The sequence below is a fragment of the Pelmatolapia mariae genome, linkage group LG15 (genome assembly GCF_036321145.2).
Source record: "Pelmatolapia mariae isolate MD_Pm_ZW linkage group LG15, Pm_UMD_F_2, whole genome shotgun sequence".
NCBI lineage: Eukaryota > Metazoa > Chordata > Actinopteri > Cichliformes > Cichlidae > Pelmatolapia > Pelmatolapia mariae.
The window spans coordinates 26,000,536-26,020,751 of record NC_086240.1 but is presented as its reverse complement, the minus strand read 5'-3'; the positions used below and the strand labels follow the sequence as shown (position 1 = coordinate 26,020,751).

Below are 20,216 nucleotides of genomic sequence, written 5' to 3'. Positions count from 1 at the left end.
CTAACGCTGAGTAATCTGTGGTGCAAAACAAAGGCTCAAACAACACAAAGAAGGTTAAGCCACAAACAGCCAGAGATCCTATAGATAAATGTCAGGATTTAAGTTTTTCAGAACTTTCTTCTCCAACTAACCACCTTCTCCAACCTGCAAAGACAAAAGACAACGCACCTCCAACACCTAACATTTTAAGTCAGTAAACAAACATCCTGTTTGTAACAAAGCTGATGACCTGCACGGTATGATTCTTCAGAAACCGTTGGGTCAGATGCAGTTTTTTAAAATTTAAAGTTCTTTTTTTGTGGCCGTTTGTTGCAGTAATTCAAACACAAAGGAAATAGCGCTAACTGTACCGGACAGCATCACAACCTGGACTGCCACCGCCTTTGTGATGTCTGAGAATCTGGGACTGGGAATTGTAGAGCAACCAGCAGAGGTATTAAGGTTTATATATTTAATTCATTTTTATTTTTAACCCTGTATTATTAGATTTATTCACAGCATGGCTTTTTGGCTTATTAATCTGAGCAGTAGCTGTTAGCATTAGCATCTCTTGTAACCACGTTTTCTTTGCAACCTTCCTGCAGCTGACAGTGTTCCAGAATTTCTTCCTGTCCTTAAATCTTCCGGCCTTCATCATCCGGGGAGAGGAGCTGCTGCTGGAGATCATTCTGTTCAACTACCTCCAAGAGGACCAGACGGTGAATCTGCTTCTCCTCAGACACGGGCTATTGTACATTAATATACGAGTCTGCCAGCATTAGACAAATTACCTTTTTAACCCTTGGTACGGTGTTAAATTAGCTTTATTATGGAGACTGCCAAAAATAAAATTAAACGAATAAATTAGAAAAAAGAAAAGTACATGTATAAAAATAAAAAATGTTCAAATGTATGGTCTAAAGAATGTCCTATATTTTATATATAGGAATATAAATATGGACATCAAAGAATTACTCCTCAAAATATACTTTAAGAGAAAACCTTTTCTTTAATAGTTAGGCAGCTTTTAACCTTTCGAAAATTCTTTATTGTTTTTATTTATTTTATCGGTTGTTATTTTAAGAGTGTGTGCTTTCTTTTTTAAAGTTTTGACCATGATAACTTTTATTTCATTTTGTAAATATGAAATATGTTATGTTATTAAATCACAATACAGCAGAGTTAGATTTTTGTAAGATGTCGCCACCTAGAGGAACCATAAGCAGACAGTATAATAGAAGAGTGGCTGCTTTTCAGTTCAGTATCCAGGATCTTGGTGGCAAATAGATTGTAACTGCTGAGGTTTGCTAGTATCAGTGGTGAGTTTCTTTGTTTTCTTTGAACTGAGAGTGTTGAGAACACTTAAAATGTGACCTTTCCCACACATATCTGCGTCTTTTTAAATGCAAAATTCTGTTTAACCAATGCATATTGGGGGTTCTCTACGTGTCAGGTTGCCATAATCTAAGGTGGCATCAGTATTTCTGAAACTCTGCACTGAGGAGTTGATACGTTCTTTAAACCCTTCATGAAAGAACAGGCCTCTTTGGTTTCCTCCAACTCCCTTTGTGTCATGTTAAATGTGATCACTCTGTGCCTTTGTCGTTAGGTCACCGTCACTGTTGTACAGAGTGAGACCTTCGAGTTCGTCTTCCCAGACAACGAGCAGCTCTCCACGCCCGGTGTTCATCGGGTGTTTGTGAAGAGTGAAAGTGGAGCCACCGTTCTCGTCCCCATCAGGCCGCTGGTCCTCGGGGAGATCCCCATCTCTGTGAAAGCCAACTCGGATGCAGTGTCCGACTTTGTCAACACAGCGGTGATAGTTAAGGTGCGCACTGAAAAATTCCCACAGTCCCAAAATAGTTCAAATAATCAATTTGGCTTAAAAATACATTTATTTGTTATTTTTGTAGAACTTTAACTCCCATGCTTAGAATTTATTATCAGAATATGAACTTCTGTTATAATCAAGCCTGTTATAAGACTACTACATTGTTAGTCTTTAGTTTGACTACATCTTGTTATGGGGTTACTGATTGGTCTCTAGGCCTGTGTGATTCAGGCCTGAGGGACACCGAACCTCTCTATTAGCTTTTACTGAGAAGGAGCATTTTCCAGGTTTTAACAGAAAACAAAATAACTTGTGGAATCGTGACAGTGGAAGTTGAACATGTCATATCCTGTTTGTAAAGTGCCTGTCAGCCATCTAAAGCACAAACAGGCAGGGAACTCTGCTAACGTGACCAATCCTTGCCATCTACTCCACTGTAACTAAAGAAATGTTGACCTGGTTTCACAGCTCTGCCTTTCCCATTTCTTACTCACCATTTTTGTTTGTTATCTTTTGCATGTCCATTCATCCTGAAGGCCGAAGGTCTCGAACAGTCATTCTCCACCTCCCTGCTGCTTGAGCTTTCACCATCAGGGATGAGCCTGTCTAGAGACGTTACGTTTACCTTCCCACCAGATGTTGTAGAGGGCAGCGAGAGAGCTTCAGTGATGGCTGTCGGTATGTAAACACACCAGGGAGAAACCCTGAGTAACAGATCCAGATCACCTGAGATTGCAGGCTGATTCATGGTAAACAACAAAACAGAAGACAATAATTCCTAAAAATAAGGTTTACTGAAGTTGTTTTCACACACAAACTTTGGAAAGTTTGGAAATATTCCACAGATGTCCTTTGTCACGTGTAGGACTTAGCAAGAAACGGTTTATTTCAGACGGCTTTTCATCAGGTGAGGGAAGTACCTAGATAGAGCGTAGTGTATTATCGTAAGAAAGTACTATCCTGAACTTACAAAACTATGGAGGTGCCTTTTTGACTGAAATTTAGAAGATGACAAAAACAGTGGAGCAATCACCACTTCACCCATATCGTGGTGATATGCCCTTTTAAAATTTCCCCATTTCTTTACTTTTTTAAAGGGTTCTTCCAGTAAGTTATCAAAAAACAGACTAAGCATCCAGGGTACCAGTGATTGTTTTTGTTCTTCTTCCTCATAAATATTAAATTACTGCAGATTATTGTTATTATGATTTAGATTGTCAATCTTGGAATAAGTTTAAATTTGCATATGTTGGTTTTTGCAGTTTTTAACAGAGTTTAAATAAAATATTCAGCCCTAAAATTGTCACGTGGATATCTCCTGGAGATATGATTTTCTAAGAGATTAAAAATGCTGAAAAAATTTGAATTAAAAATGCATAAAACTCCAACCCTCAATAGTTTACTTCAAGGGCCTGTAAGCTCAGGCACTTGAGCTTACAGAATAGAATAGAATCAAGGTAAAATATCCTCATTTAATATGCTATTGTTCATGTAAAAAAAAAATAAATCCGTTGATTCTGATCAGGTAAGAGGCACCAATTTCCTTTGCAGCCTTTACAGCATGTACAGAGATAACATCTAAAACCTTTTACTGATCCCTAAGTAAAAAACACTTACTTCAAAATTTACCCCACACCTATACATACATAAAATTTAAAAAAAATTTTTTTTGTTAAATGCTCCCTCCAGGGTAAGCTGACTGTGGTAATTTTAATATTAATATTAATTAACGCCACTGTTCCAAAGTACACTGTAAGAAGTCATCTATAGAATTTACCCAATAAATCTGAGGTAACAATTTGCATAGACTTTTTTGTGGTAGATTTAGTTCAATATATTGTGTATAAAACAGCTTCAATGAAAGCTATGAAATACTTAATTAAATTGGGTAAAATTTACCCCATATTTATGTATACATTCAACAGCTACTTACTCATTGAAATTAGGTAAAATTATCTCATTTGCTAGTTGGTAATACCTGATAATTAGTAATAAAATTTAATTATTATCAGTTGATAAACATTACCTATTCATATAAGGTAAAATGTACCCCCCCAAAAAAGATATTCAAATGGTTCATCATCTCAATGTTTTTATTCCATAAAAACACAGAATAAAGTGCAACACAACTGTAGAAAAGCCTGTGTTAGGGTGAACTACATTACCCAGCAGCCTCTGGGCAGTGATGGGATTCATGGGATTTCGGAGCTGGATGGTGTTCGTTCGTTCCTGGGCTGGCGATTGAGGAGAGAGCTGCTGGGAAGGGAAGCAAATAGCCCATCCTGTATTTGTTGGGGATGGTGTGCGTCAATTAAAAGTGAGTTAATGTTCCATGCTCAAGAAGTTTACCCTGCTACTTGTGTGTATTGGGTTTAGTGGCCGTTAGCATATGTGCTAGTTAGCGATAGCTATGACAGCCCAGTTATTTGATTGTTTTGGGCTTGTTCCTGCTTTGTCTGGTCCACCTGCCAATTGATGTGAATTTGTACACTGTAACAGCGCTGCATTACGTAGTGGCTAAGTAGGGGGCTGACTGTTTACTAGGTGCATCATCATAAGTGGGTCGTCTCTTGTGTTGGAGTGCCCTCTTGTGGCGCCTTTTGGGTAGTGCCTCGGTAAATGTGAAACCGTAAGTGATATCAGACTGATTTGTGGTGGAGGGATTTGTTACCAGTTTTCTTAATCTGTGATCTGTATTCATGCCTGTTCTATTATTGTTCTGTTTCCTATGCCCTGTTCTTAATCATAGAAACCACACCATATCACCCCTCCACATCCTCCTACTGTATGCCATACCTCCCTGTACCATCCATCTGACCGCCAATAAACTCCACCTGTGGCAATCTAATCCCTGGATGTCAGCCTCTCCTCTGACCGAGGATAGTTACTATTGCAGCACTCCCCAGCATTAAACTGACGTACACCATTCTGTACAAAGTGGTCCTTCGAGCCGGATCCGCTGCACTTGCATGACATGGCTGCCTCCAGAGATCAGGATGATGCACGAAGTCCCCGTCCTAGCAGGATCCATCGAATCCCTGGACATCTGGAGGACTATGAGTTGTCCTACCATACCCGTGGGCCAAGGCTGTCACCCAATCCAACAGAGGAGGTTATGATGGCACCGTCAGACTCCCACTACACAAGGAGGCCGGATGTGGAGGAGATAAGATGGCGAAGAATGGAGGATTGTCTGATTAATATCCAGCATCAGATGCGATCTCTGCAAGTGACTGTAGCAGAGTCCCGCGACCTTAACAAACGGGTGCAGCGACTTGAGCAGCTCACCTCTCCGATACCAAAGGGGACATTAATGGAGGTGGAACCAATGGCTTCAGCTGTCCCCACACCAAATCCTACAGAGAGGGAGCCCAAATCTATTCAGGAAGGGGAGAGAATTACAGAGCCCGTCCGTGTGATGTCAGCTCCTTTAGGCCCAGTCCCTGGCACTTCCACCGCACACGTTGGGCCACCCACAGTGCTCTCGATGGATAGATCAGCGTCTGCCCCGAGATTCACTTCACCATGCCCTGACTATCTTCTCAGACCGGTGCATCCAGCGACTCCTGCTTCACCTGCTGTAGCCAGCGCTGTAGCTACACAGGCAGTACAGATGTCTGGGCCTCCCGGGCCATCGCAGGCACCTCAACCAGACCCTCCCTTATTGGCTCAGCCGGCCACTATGCAACCTTCTATTGCAAAGGAGGACTTCACTCTGGGGTTCCAGCCATGGATCCCACCACTTCGCCCTCAGCCTCAACAGCCTCGACATGCTTGATTCCAACCTGTGCCACCTGCACAGGAGCTTAGACCTCAGCCAGGTATGCCCCCAGCAGCAAACCACGCGGGTTCAGAACCCAGTATGTTGGAAATGGTGATTGCATCTTCCTATGGCCTCCCTAAGCCCAAGCTCACTGTTTTCAGTTCTGGGAAGGAGAGTGACTTTGCCTTACTGAAGAAAGGACTGGATAGTGTTCTTGGGCCTCACAAGCACTTGTCCGAGGATTACAAGTATCAGATCTTGCTAGATCACTTGAAGTTCCCAAGTGCATTCCAAGTGGCTAAACGCTACATCCATGACCCAACTCCATATACTAGTGCAATGAGGGCTCTTGAGCAGAAGTACGGCCAGCCAAGACAACTGGTACAGAGTGAACTCAGCGCTATCCTGTGCACACCACACATAAAACCAGGTGACTCACAAGCCTTTGAAGCTTTCTCCCTGTCAGTTGCCAGTCTAGTGGGGATGCTTACCACGATGGACGGGGTGGCAGAGAGTGAACTCCACTGTGGATCCCACGTAGACCGATTACTCACCAAACTCCCTCTGAGTTATTGGGATAACTTTGCAGAGTACTGCCTTAACCGAGGGATCCTGCGGCCTGGATCAAATCGCACTTATACCCTCTACGATCTAGCCGAGTGGTTGGGGCGCAAGACCCAAGCAATGCAGGTCTCCCGACGGGCCACGGAGCTGTATGCCTCAGAGAAGCCCTGGTTGGAGGGGAAAGTCAGTAGGCACTTGGAAACAAAACCCAAACCCAAGTTGGCCTCTGTGTATTATGGACCTGAAACCACGGCCACCAAACCACCTGCTGTGGCCCATCCAGGTCCCAAGAATGTGGCAATGCAGAAGAAAAGAGAACGTTTCAAGCCTTACTGCCCTTTCTGTGAAGGGACAGAGCATTACTTGAGTGGATGTAATGAGTTCTCCCGGCTGGATGTGGCTGCGGTTGTGGACTGGATCAGAGACAAGAATAAATGTTGGAGGTGTGGCAGGAACCATTCTGCTGACAACTGCACGCTCAAGAAACCCTGCAGCACTTGTGGTGAGCAACACCTCCTTGTATTACATGGCCTCGCTAAGTACTAAAGAGCAGAACCCCAGTATCCTGACCATGTGCACAGCATCCAGTGTCATCTATGTTGACCATTTCAGTCACTCTGGGAGAGTGATGTTGAAGGTGGTAAGAGTTCAACTCCACAATGGGAAAAAAACCATGGACACCTATGCTGTGCTGGATGATGGTTCAGAGAGAACCATAATATTGCCTGCTGCTGTGAAGTTCCTCGGCCTAGCCCCAACAGACGAGGTTCTGGCCCTCCGAACCATCAGGCAGGATGTCCTGCAGCTGCATGGGGGAAGCATATCATTGGAGGTGTCCACTAAAGCTAAGCCGAAGGTGAGGCATCAAATACTAAATGCATTCACAGCAGAACAACTGGCTCTGGCAGAGCAATCTTGCCCGGTGGAAACACTCAAAAGGAAGTACAGTCACCTGCAACGACTTCCCCTCACAGGTTTCAGCAAGGTGAAACCTATGATCCCGATTGGATCAGATCACCCGCACCTTATCACTCCGGTATGCCCAGTGATTCGTGGACCACCTGGAGGGCCAGTAGCAGTCTGCACGGAGCTGGGGTGGGCGCTGCAGGGACCCGCCAAGAGTCTTCCACATCCAGCGGCTGGACAGGCATGCTTGCACTCATCATTCATCCCACAGACATCAGAGCTCTCCAAAGATGTTGAGAGGCTATGGCAGCTTGACGTCCTCCCTTTTAGGAATGAAAAGGAGGTTACCAGGTCCAAGGAGGACCAGCAGGCAATCGACATTCTTGAATCCAGGACAGTCCGAGTACAGGTAGAGGGAGTCCACCGATATGCTACTCCCTTGCTGCGCCGCACAGGGTTTCCTCAGGTGAAGGCACCTGAAGGGGCTGTCATGGCTCTTCTGAGAGCCAATGAGCGTCGGCTACGCAAGGACCCCAGCAGAGCACAGACATACAACGAAGAGATCAAAAAGCTGGAGAAGGCAGGCTATGTGGTAAAGCTGACTCCGGAGGAGGTGCATGGTTCCACTGAATCCTGGTACATTCCACACCATCTTGTGCATCACAACAACAAAGCCCGCCTAGTCTTCAACTGCTCCTTCCTGTACCAGCAAACTGCCCTTAATGACCTCCTGCTGCCAGGCCCCACGCTTAGCCCCTCACTCCTTGGTGTGTTAATCCGATTCCGCCAGCATGCTGTGGCCATAAGCGGTGACATAAAGGCCATGTTTCATCAGGTGCGCCTGCTTCCCGAAGATCAGCCTCTGCTTCGCTTTCTGTGGAGGGATGGACAGCCGGAGCGCCCACCTGATGTGTATGAATGGCGAGTGTTACCATTTGGTACAACCTGCAGCCCCTGCTGTGCCACTTACGCTTTACAGCGGCATGTGCGAGACCACCGTGAGGGGAATGAGGATGTGTATGAGTCCGTCCATACAGCTTTTTATGTCGACAATTGTCTGCAGTCTCTTCCGACTCCCCGCCAGGCTAAACAGCTACTGGACCAAATGAGACAGCTGCTGGCCAGGGGAGGATTTGAGATACGGCAGTGGGCTAGTAATGTGCCAGAGGTGGTGTCCCACCTGCCTACTGCTGCCCGTTCTGACAGCTGTGAGCTCTGGCTGACCTTTAACCAAGCTGATCCACCAGAGTCGATGCTTGGGTTACGTTGGCACTGCCCCACCGATACCTTGGGGTACAAGCATCGCCCAGTCTCCTACGCAACACCAACTCTTCGCAATGTGTACAAGGTGCTTGCCAGCCAGTATGACCCTCTAGGGTTTATCATTCCCTATACCACTAGAGGGAAGATTCTTGTACAATCAATGTGGCAGAAGGAGATGGGCTGGGATGAACCTATCACCGGTGTCCTTCGTGCCACCTGGGCAGAATGGGAAAAGGAGCTGCCGTACCTGCAGAACATTACCTTACCGAGGTGTTATGTGCCACCTGCTACAGACTCTCCGAGTTGCACCTTTGAGCTGCACGTGTTCTGTGATGCCTCCGAGAAAGCGTATGGATCTGTAGCTTATCTGAGGACCACAGATTGCCACGGACATGCCAGCACTTCATTCCTGTTGGCCAGATCCCGAGTCGCTCCTCGGAAGAGATTGTCCATGCCTCGGCTCGAGCTCAGTGCTGCTCTCACTGGAGCGCAGCTTGCCAAGACTCTCCAAACTGAGCTTACCATACCCCTGCGGAATACCATCTTGTGGACTGACTCTACTACCGTGCTGAGTTGGTTGCAGTCAGATTCCTGCCGGTACAAGGTCTTTGTCGGGACTCGAATTGCTGAAATCCAGGAGCTCACCAGTTCTCATCAGTGGAGGTATGTCACGTCAGCAGAAAACCCAGCTGATGACATCACCAGGGGGAAGGAACTCTGTAGTCTTTCAACAGACAGCCGTTGGGCGCAGGGCCCCGAGTTCTTGCAACAAAGTTCGGCACACTGGCCCTCCCAACCTACTGGTAGGGCTGAGACTACAGATGAGCTGTGCAAGGGGATGTTATGTGGGCTTGTCACAGTGGCCCAGACTCCTACTCCAGACCTTGGAAACTTGACATCTTGGGAGGAGCTTGTGGAAGCTACTTACTATGCGCGCAATGGGGCGGCTTCTCCTCCAATGACCGCCCCAGATCGTGTGGAGGCCGAGATAGCCATTTTGAAGTCAGCTCAGTATAACAGTTTTCCGGAGGAGGTGGTAGCTCTGATGAAGGGACGGACTCTGGCCCTGAATAGTCGACTTTGTTCGCTCTGCCCTGAGTACGATCAGGTTACTGGCCTGATAAGGGTTGGAGGACGCCTGAGACGTGCCGAAGGTCTGGACTCAGACACCATACACCCTATTGTGCTACCTCCCGAACACCCGATAACTAAGCTCCTTGTCCAACACTTTGACACGATTCTGTTGCACCCTGGTCCAGAGCGCGTCTTTGCAGAGATACGGCGCGCTTATTGGATCATTAGAGGGCGACAAGTAATCCGGAGACATCAAAGACAATGTGCAGAGTGCCAGAAATGGCGGGGGAGGCCTGCTCCCACCAAAATGGCTGATTTGCCGGCAGCGAGACTCCGGATGCACAAACCTGCTTTCTGGTCAACGGGAGTTGATTGCTTCGGTCCCTGCACCATCAAGATAGGCCGGAGGCATGAGAAGCGCTGGGGCATAATCTTTAAGTGCTTAACCACCCGATGTGTACACCTGGATTTGCTGCCAAGCCTGGACTCAGACGCTTTCCTCATGGCTGTGCGAAGATTCGTCTCGCGACGGGGTACCCCATTCGAGATATGGTCAGATCAGGGCACTAATTTCCGAGGGGGTGCTCGAGAGTTACAGGAAGCTTTCTCTATGATGACGCCCATTCTTCAGGCACAGCTGGCAAAGCAGAGGATAACCTTTCATTGTAATCCACCGCATGCCCCCCATTTTGGGGGAGCATGGGAACGGGAGATAAGGTCGGTTAAGGGGGCACTCCAGGTCATCCTGAAGAATCAGATTGTGACGGAAGAAGTCCTCTGCACGGCTCTCCTTGAAGTAGAAGGGATCCTTAATGCGAAACCTCTTGGTTACGCATCCTCGGATATTGCTGATCCTGACCCCATTACGCCAAATCTCCTGCTTATGGGGCGGCGGGACGCTTCACTGCCGCAGGTGATTTACGGACCAGGGCATTTTATCACCAGTCGAAGATGGAAACAAAGCCAGGTAATTGCTGACCACTTCTGGAGCCAGTTCATTCGGAGGTACCTCCCAGGTCTTCAGCTCAGACAGAAATGGCGTGATCTGACACCCGACCTCGCTGTAGGTCAGGTTGTCATGATCGTGGACTCGCAACTGCCCCGGGCCATGTGGCCAGTTGGGAAGATTTCAAAGGTGTTTCCCGGAGCAGATGGTGTAGTGCGTTCGGCGGAGGTGCAAGTAAAGGATCATACTTACATACGACCAGTTGTTAAGTTGGTCACCCTGCCTCAGATGCCAGAGGAAGAGACCTCCGCATAGTACAACACAGACTTTTTGTAATGATGTGTATTTGTTGCACAAATACAGGGGCGGCTGTAGAAAAGCCTGTGTTAGGGTGAACTACATTACCCAGCAGCCTCTGGGCAGTGATGGGATTCATGGGATTTCGGAGCTGGATGGTGTTCGTTCGTTCCTGGGCTGGCGATTGAGGAGAGAGCTGCTGGGAAGGGAAGCAAATAGCCCATCCTGTATTTGTTGGGGATGGTGTGCGTCAATTAAAAGTGAGTTAATGTTCCATGCTCAAGAAGTTTACCCTGCTACTTGTGTGTATTGGGTTTAGTGGCCGTTAGCATATGTGCTAGTTAGCGATAGCTATGACAGCCCAGTTATTTGATTGTTTTGGGCTTGTTCCTGCTTTGTCTGGTCCACCTGCCAATTGATGTGAATTTGTACACTGTAACAGCGCTGCATTACGTAGTGGCTAAGTAGGGGGCTGACTGTTTACTAGGTGCATCATCATAAGTGGGTCGTCTCTTGTGTTGGAGTGCCCTCTTGTGGCGCCTTTTGGGTAGTGCCTCGGTAAATGTGAAACCGTAAGTGATATCAGACTGATTTGTGGTGGAGGGATTTGTTACCAGTTTTCTTAATCTGTGATCTGTATTCATGCCTGTTCTATTATTGTTCTGTTTCCTATGCCCTGTTCTTAATCATAGAAACCACACCATATCACCCCTCCACATCCTCCTACTGTATGCCATACCTCCCTGTACCATCCATCTGACCGCCAATAAACTCCACCTGTGGCAATCTAATCCCTGGATGTCAGCCTCTCCTCTGACCGAGGATAGTTACTATTGCAGCACTCCCCAGCATTAAACTGACGTACACCATTCTGTACAACAACAGCTAATGCAGACAACACTTTCAAAGGCCACTTAGTCCATTTTAAAAGCCAAAAGCACAGATACTCTACAAGGTTGTTTCTGTGCATGTACGTTATCAAACATATGTATAGCTAGAACAGAACACTAACACCAACATTCAATAGTTTCTGTGCTTGCTGTCAGAAGAAAAATTACAGCTCCATCAAGCTATGTCTGGACAAAAGATCCTCTGGGAACAAGAGGGGAAATGTGTGTGCATTGCATAAGCTTATTTTTGAGGCCGTGGACCTTGTTCAGTAGTTTCGCCCCGTCAAGTTCCAAAAACAGTTTTTGAAAAGTGTCAAATGTGTTCTTCAGCTCCTTCGGATATTCGAGGTTGAGGGCATATATCAGTCCCATCAGTAGTACACATGCCTTTGTTCGGCTTCCACATCCCTCCATCACTTGGTTTCCCTCAATCACAATGGACACATCTGATGGATCCTCCTCAGCCATGATGTTGTGGATCACGATCACCTTCATCATATTGTCTGTGTAATGTCTGTGTAAACACATTCCTACGTGTTAAAAAGAAAGAAAGAAAAAGCATACACATGTTTTAATTTAAGATGCTTTTTCAATATATTTCAGTTGATCTAAAGAGGGGAGTGGAAAGAAGATGAATGGAGAAGGGGAGAACAGGGGATAGGAGAGGACAGGAGAGAAGAACATTAGGATCCCTTGAGTTAATAAGTAATCTGTTATCAATATGACAAACCTGGCAGTCATGAAAAAGATCTTCTTGTCTTTCCCCGAGGTAGCTAATGAGGCAGCAGATAACAACATCCCTTTTCTTCTCAATGCTCTGTGTCTGTAGGGAGATACAATTTAGTGAAAAGACTAAGTGGAGTGATTTACATACATTAAGACTGAATTACTTAAAAACAAAAACATGGCTGATGCCTCTCTCCAGCTTTCAACAGGTGAGAGGCTGGGTACACCCTGGACAGTCAATCACAAGGAAACATAGAGACAGACAGGATAAACAACCATGCACACACACACTCAAACCTAAGGACAATTTAGAGAGACCAATTAACCTAACAGTCATGTTTTCTGACTGCGGGAGGAAGCCGGAGTACCCGGGGGGAACCCACACATGCACAGGGAGAACATGCAAACTCCATGCATAAAGACCCTGGGCCAGGATTTGAACCCAGGACCTTCTTGCTACCCACTGCAGCCCTCCATAATTACATATTTGTGAAAAAAGTCAAATAACATACATCATTCAAAGTGTCCAGCAAAGGTCTCATCTTGGAACCAGCAGCTCCTCCTTTGGCACGCATAAGCTGCAAAAGATAATCACAATCCTCAAAAACACATGGCACAGTTTCAAACTTTTTTAGATGGCCACCAAGATGTTCAAAAACTGCCTCTCATTGTCAAAAGAGCATGAATTACAGACAATGCATGTGAACGAAAGGATGTTGCCTGGCTGGGATGACTGTGAATGATGCCTTGACAAATGTGTCCTTAATGCACCCCATGGCTTGACAGTGCAAGGACAATCTGCATGAAGGCAGGGTATGGAGTGGACTCGACCAAAATCCCCATGATGTGTTTCAGCAGGTCTAATCTTTTTATGGTTGTGAAGTTGAACAACTTGCATTTCCAATTCATTTTCACATAACTGAGGACTTTGGTTAAGATTAACCACATTTTCAAGGTCAATGTGATTTATTTCATTTAGAAACTTGCATACCTGTAAAGGATACACCGGGGGTGGGGACGTGGGTGGGTGCGTCAGCCCTAGAACTGGTAACAGAGTCGTCTATCAGCGAGCCTCTGCTTGTAAAGGACACATGTGAGGACCTGAAAAAGAGGGCAAATAGTGAGTGTCCACATACACAGATTCTTCATGCAACAAAAATAAGAAAATACATTACACAAAAGAAATTTTCAGACATGTACCTGGTTACAAGTTATTTATCAACCTGAGTCTCTTTAATGAAGGTAGAAATTAAATATAAGGTGAATATTCTTCTTCAGTTTTTCTTTGCTCCTCTTATCTGAGAAGTCTGTCTGTTTGTTATACTTAACAAGGGTTTGTTATGCAGAAATTACAGATTGTGTACTTACCTCACTAAAATAAAGGCATTGCAATTGCATAGATTAATATTCATGCTTCATGGAATTAGCTTCATAGATCATATTCATAGATGTAATATGCTTCACAGAACATGCCGTATTTCTCCAAATTATAGCCCAGACATATAATATTCAAAATTAATTTGGACCCCAGGTGTTTAAAAGAACCAGGTTGCTATATGTGGCCCGCTGAATAATTGGGGACGTATGATTATGAAAACAATTATTAAGCACTGACGTTCTAACACTACCCAATATAATATAAAATAAATTCAAAAATATTTTACTTGATCCCACAATTCCAAAAAAAAACTTAGGTGCAGCAACAGTGGGTATTTTCACACATACTAGTGGGATACAGTACTTTGTTTTATTTTTTAACATCTGCCATTTCAATATTTTAGAAAAAGCTAGCATTGACTAATTTTTAAACTTAAAACAAGCAGTCAGACAGTCATGCACAGGCCTGGACTGGGACAACATTTCAGGCTGAGAGCTTTACCCCCCCCTGCTTTTATTTTGGTGTGACACCCTGGGGAACTTCAGCTACTTTCTGTCAGAGACCGTTGGCAACACTGATGGTCTCATGAGACGCCCTCCCTCTCTCAGACACACTTGTCCCGCCCCGTGAGCGAGTATCTTAATCATCAGTAAGTAGGAGAGACTTTCTATCCAATCAGAGGTGAGGAAGGCGGGACCTGCCCCTACTTACTGATACGTAAGATACTCTTTAACCACACATCAATAAATACAGTTAATAATTCAAACTCTCAGAGCACTCTTTGTTTTTTACTGATCGTTTCACGTTGGCTTTATTTGTTTTGCTGCTGAAAATCTCCCTATAGCTGGAGTTCATGATGCTGCTGTGTCCCAGTGTTTCCCCACAGGGCGAACAGCTGAGCGGATTATGAAGCAGATACGGGAGCAAAGCGGTATCTGCATGCCAGAACAAGCGACTACTGCCGCGCACATTTTTAAATACAAGCAAGCATGCTTCAGAGCTTTTTCAGAAAGTTCTGGTGCTGCTAAAACAAAACCGCCAGTTACAGCTGGGAGAAAGCTTTCAGTGAGCTCTCCGGGATGATGAGCTACAGTGAAGATCAATGGGGAGACACAGACGGATGCAACAGCTGTTTTTTAAGAGTTTTAAAACATGGCTGTTGGGAATGATCTGCCCAGTGTTCATAGAATTTCAAATACATACAGGATTTAAGTTTGTTTACCTGCTTTATGTGTTGACCCAGAAGCAGAGCCACCACAACTTAAGGATTGCCGCTCTCATTTCTCAAAATAATAATAATAAAAAAAAAAAATCGTCTGACGTCCATTTTCTTTTCCATCAAGGAAGGAAAGTAGTTTGCAAAGATCGCGATTGTAATTATTGGGGGTGTCCAAATTCATGGGCTGCATCCTCCCGGGGACGTATTTGTAGACCGATTACGTCACAGCGACGCGCCAAAGGCTGACCAATGCCTCCTCCTTTTCCCCGAATTTGAAGGATGGGTCGGGTGTGTCCTTCGTGGCCCACCATATCCCAGAATTCATAGCGCGGCCCAGCCAAACTCCAGTTTCCGGGCAATGGCGGCCGCTACTAAGTTTTAAAATTACTCTTATTATTCTTTCTGGGTCACATAATAAACTTTTAACATATTTTCAGGCGAGAATGTGGGTGTGTAAACTTCAAATATCTGCTCGGTTTATCAAAATGTCACATATTTGCACAAGTGCTTCGACGTTTTCGGAGACGTCTGTTACCCACCAGCTCGATAGCTAGCCGAGAGCTCGAGGGTCACTAGAGCCGCCGAGAACGGCACAACTCCCGGCACATCATTTTCAGATCACTGCTGTCTTTCGCTACTCAGGTTAAACGTAGGTTTACATCCGGCCTACCCGACCTTCTGAGGACCCGGCCCACATAGCCCGTGAAGGCTGGGCCCTCAGGAGGATTCAGCCCATGAATTTGGACACGACCTCAGTGTTCCGATTACCAGTCCGGGACTGGTCATGCATGCTGACTGATAAAAAGCGTACCACGAACACATTTCATTGCAACTTACCGACAGTTGTCTAGACGGTTAACAGACAGCAACAGATTCAAAGTTTCATTTCAAGTAATGGTGCATTACACAGACCTAAGCAATACAAGTAAAGTGTAATAGCTCATTACTTCAAAAATTACCATTTGCATGCGCTATTATATATTATTCACCCTATGTAAATAGCTTACCTTCACTTCTGTGGTTCGATCGGGTTCGATGGAAGCTGAAGAAAGGACCCAGAATTTGCTTGCTGTCCTGCTCAGTCAAAAAGCGCGGTCTGGTGCATGCGCAATTAGGAACATAAGACTCACGGTTTGGGGGTATATTTTGCTGCATTTTTTAATGTAATGTTGTGACTCTTAAGAAAAGGGTATAATTAACCCATTACTTTATAATTCCTTGGCTGAGTGCAATAATAGAGTAAATTTTATATGATTTGCATAGATTATATATACCTCTCTCCAAAATAGGTTTTATCAGTGTACTACAGAAATAATTATCCCACCTTTCCTCAAACTTCTAACATGCATTCTGCTATACTGATATGTACTATGCAGTTATATTTAGTATGTTTCTCCCGTTTAACTGTTGCTAAGTTGAGCCAACTAATATTGGTTTGATGTGGCAAATCATTTTTTCTTCATGGCGGAAAAAGTCTATACTTATAAGTATCTATTATTGTCTTCTCTTTTTTTAAATGCAAGAAGTTTAACTTTAAATTTTGCTGCTGATATCAAAAGCATTCCTGGATTATACCATGTAACTCCTCAGACCAAAAGCTACTGTTTGAAAATTTTAATTAAAATGACTCATCTGTCCTCTGTTTTTCCATTAAATACAATTTTTTCTGGTTTCCATCTTGATGAAGGTGATATCCTCGGTCCATCCATCAGTGGCCTGGACTCACTGATCCAAATGCCTTATGGCTGTGGGGAACAGAACATGATTAACTTTGCACCAAACATCTACGTTCTCCAGTATCTGAACGCCACAGGACAGGATGACCAGAAAACCACCGACCAAGCCATAAACTACATGATGCAAGGTAGAGCAACAAGTCATGCACCATGTTACATTAACATGCCACAGAAGGATATCTGACAAACTTGTGGCTACTATTCCTATATTAGTTTTAGCTTTATGAGGATGTTTTCAAATCTGTTAATTAAAAAGGTCAAATTCAAGATCAAATCCAGAAAATGTTCAGGTTGGAGGTTCATAGTGGGACTTCCCCACACTCTTTAATTCCACTTAGTATCAACCCTCTTTAACTTTTAATTTTTAAGGTTTGTTTTTAATACATTTTCTTCCTTGATACATACTTAAAGCTGGTTGTAAAAATGGGGGCTTGTCCGGGATATTCGGTTAGAACTTGAGTCTTTGTTAATCCCATCTTTGTTTGAAAATTCTGAACTAATTTTCATGTCAGTAAAGCTGTTGGTGTTCCCTTTCAGTCGATTCACTCGGTACAACACATAGCTGGACTGGCCATCGGGCATACCGGGCATTTGCCCGGTGGGCCGATGGTAATTTTTCATTTTTATGGGCCGATGTTTTTTTGTTGTTGTTTTTTTTCCGTAACGGTGTAAACAGTGAAAGGTGGCGGATTGGACGATGCTGGCAGATTTGTAAAAATAACTCAATTGTTTGGTAGTGGCTATGTTGGAACTTTTACAGATTCAGTAAAATTAGCAAGTGGTGGAAGCCAGCAGGTGGATGAGGGAAAGGGGAGGCGGAGGAGGAGGAGGAGAGACCAGAGGCGGCCGCCGGTCCTACTGTCAGGTGAACTGAGCTTCAGGTGAGAAGTTATGACCTGCAGTCTATCTGGGTCAGATATAAACCAAGTTTAGGTGTAGTTCATTTTCGTTGTGCTAACTTTTTACAGTCAGTTACAATAACTCGTACTGCGTACTAGCTAGCATGACGGAGTTTCTATACTGCTGAGCGGGTGCTATGATGTGACTGGTGAACTTTATTTTATTCATAAGGTTAGGTTAGTAGAGTTGCCAACCGTCCCGTAAAAAATGGAATCCTGTGGTATTCAGAGTTAAAATTACGCGTTTCGTATTGAGCTGAAAATAAACGCGATTTGTCCCGTACTTCAGCTAGAATGAAAAAAAAAAGACACAAAGCTGGAGTTATTCTGCGTCTTTACGCTGTCAGCTGCCTCTTCTTCTCTCATTCTCCCCCTCCCTCTCCTGCTGCTACTTCAATCACGAAACTGATCAATGATCAGCTGATCGGCATTTCTGCCTGCGCCAGAAAGAGGAAACTAGCGGAGGTCGCGTTAAACAGCAGAAGCACCTTTAAACTTGATCAGCTGTTGTTAGAATTTATTTAATATTACTTTCTAGTATCAGCTGATGTTTGTTGGAGCCACAGCCGTAAAGCTGCTGGTCATGATATCGGTTTGGATATGTGGCGAGAGGGAAACATGAAGATGAAACCAGGAGATGTCCTTACTGAATCATCAGAGCTGAACAGGTGATGGAGAAACAGGTTTACCTTTTAGGTGACATGAATGGGTTGAAGAACTGTTGAACTGTTTCTGAGAGACAAATAACACCAGGATCCTTTTCTACGTAGCTGACAGCTGGTAACTGTGCAGGGGCGGGTCTAGCAAAGTTTTGCCAGGGGGGCAGGTAGGGCATTAACAGGGAAAGGAGGGCACAAAAAATACTTTCTTATTCTCATTTAAAATTTCTTTAATTGCTTTTAACAAATAATTATCTGAATCTTACAGCCAAAGTTTTCATCTGATGTCAAATGTATAGAAATCTATTATTGTACATAGTAATTTTTTTCAGGGTCCCAACATAATTTCTTCAGAAGTAAGTACTGTATATGATGCCAGTATTTTCCCACATTTTCTAGATACTGTACCAGTACTGTGTGTAAAATGCCATCAAAAAGTCAATTAAGTTTTATTCTTTCTCACCTGTCTTTCTGTCTCCTTTCACTTTTTAAAGGTTGCCATGTTAGAAAAAAATATTTTGCCCTGCCATGCTGTTTATTGATGTGGTAAATGAATTGTTTATGAAAATATCTCTAAATCTGTCATTTATTATTTTTAATATTCAGTAATGGTCATGTCTCACCTCTAGTCTTCTTTGTCTTAATTTCAGGTTTCCACCACATGTTGTAGATAGTTCAGGAGGTTAACTCAACCAAGCAGTCTTTGGGTTTTGGCTAAGTATTGTTTAGAATACCAGAATAGGGAGGATGGTGTAGGTTTAAGTTTATTAGATTGATACATATGTACCAACAAGACAGTGTACATCACTGTCACAACGACGTTTGTTTTCATTCAAAGGCTTTATGGTTTTTCCGATAATACCTGGTGGGTCGGTCTCTAGTCAAAATGCCCGGGCCGATTTTTTGTCCGAGTCCATCCCTGGTACAACACATACAGTGGCTTGCAAAAGTATTCTGCCCCCTTGAACTTTCCCACATTTTGTCACATTACAGCCACAAACATGAATCAATTTTATTGGAATTCCACGTGAAAGACCGATACAAAGTGGTGTACACTTGAGAAGTGGAACGAAAATCATACATGATTCCAAACATTTTTTACAAATAAATAACTGAAAAGTGGGGTGTGCATAATTATTCAGCCCCCTTTGGTCTGAGCGCAGTCAGTTGCCCATAGACATTGCCTGATGAGTGCTAATGACTAAATAGAGTGCACCTGTGTGTAATCTAATGTCAGTACAATTACAGCTGCTCTGTGACGGCCTCAGAGGTTGTCTAAGAAAATATTGGGAGCAACAACACCATGAAGTTTAAAGAACACACCAAACAGATCAGGGATAAAGTTATTGAGAAATTTAAAGCAGGCTTAGGCTACAAAAAGATTTCCCAAGCCTTGAACATCCCACGGAGCACTGTTCAAGCGATCATTCAGAAATGGAAGGAGTATGGCACAACTGTAAACCTACCAAGACAAGGCCGTCCACCTAAACTCACAGGCCGAACAAGATGAGCGCTGATCAGAAATGCAGCCAAGAGGCCCATGGTGACTCTGGACGAGCTGCAGAGATCTACAGCTCAGGTGGGGGAATCTGTCCATAGGACAACTATGAGTCGTGCACTGCACAAAGTTGGCCTTTATGGAAGAGTGGCAAGAAGAAAGCCATTGTTAACAGAAAACCATAAGAAGTCCCATTTGCAGTTTGCCACAAGCCATGTGGGGGACACAGCAAACATGTGGAAGAAGGTGCTCTGGTCAGATGAGACCAAAATGCAAAACGCTATGTGCGGAGGAAAACTAACACTGCACATCACTCTGAACACACCTTCCCCACTGTCAAATATGGTGGTGGCAGCATCATGCTCTGGGGGGTGCTTCTCTTCAACAGGGACAGGGAAGCTGGTCAGAGTTGATGGGAAGATGGATGGAGCCAAATACAGGGCAATCTTGGAAGAAAACCTCTTGGAGTCTGCAAAAGACTTGAGACTGGGGCGCAGGTTCACCTTCCAGCAGGACAACGACCCTAAACATAAAGCCAGGGCAACAATGGAATGGTTTAAAACAAAACATATCCATGTGTTAGAATGG

At 44.4% G+C, this 20,216-nt stretch overlaps 1 protein-coding gene across 1 annotated transcript in view; it reads left to right on the top strand.

Annotated features, from left to right (window-relative positions):
• The window catches only part of cd109 (CD109 molecule), a 73,056-nt gene that overhangs the window by 13,399 nt on the left and 39,441 nt on the right, over positions 1 to 20,216 (top strand). Inside the window, exons 19-23 of the mRNA XM_063494684.1 lie at positions 316 to 433; positions 585 to 698; positions 1,589 to 1,807; positions 2,347 to 2,488; positions 16,524 to 16,700. Coding sequence (XP_063350754.1) covers positions 316 to 433; positions 585 to 698; positions 1,589 to 1,807; positions 2,347 to 2,488; positions 16,524 to 16,700 — 770 coding nt within the window. The remainder of the gene's footprint in view (positions 1 to 315; positions 434 to 584; positions 699 to 1,588; positions 1,808 to 2,346; positions 2,489 to 16,523; positions 16,701 to 20,216) is intronic.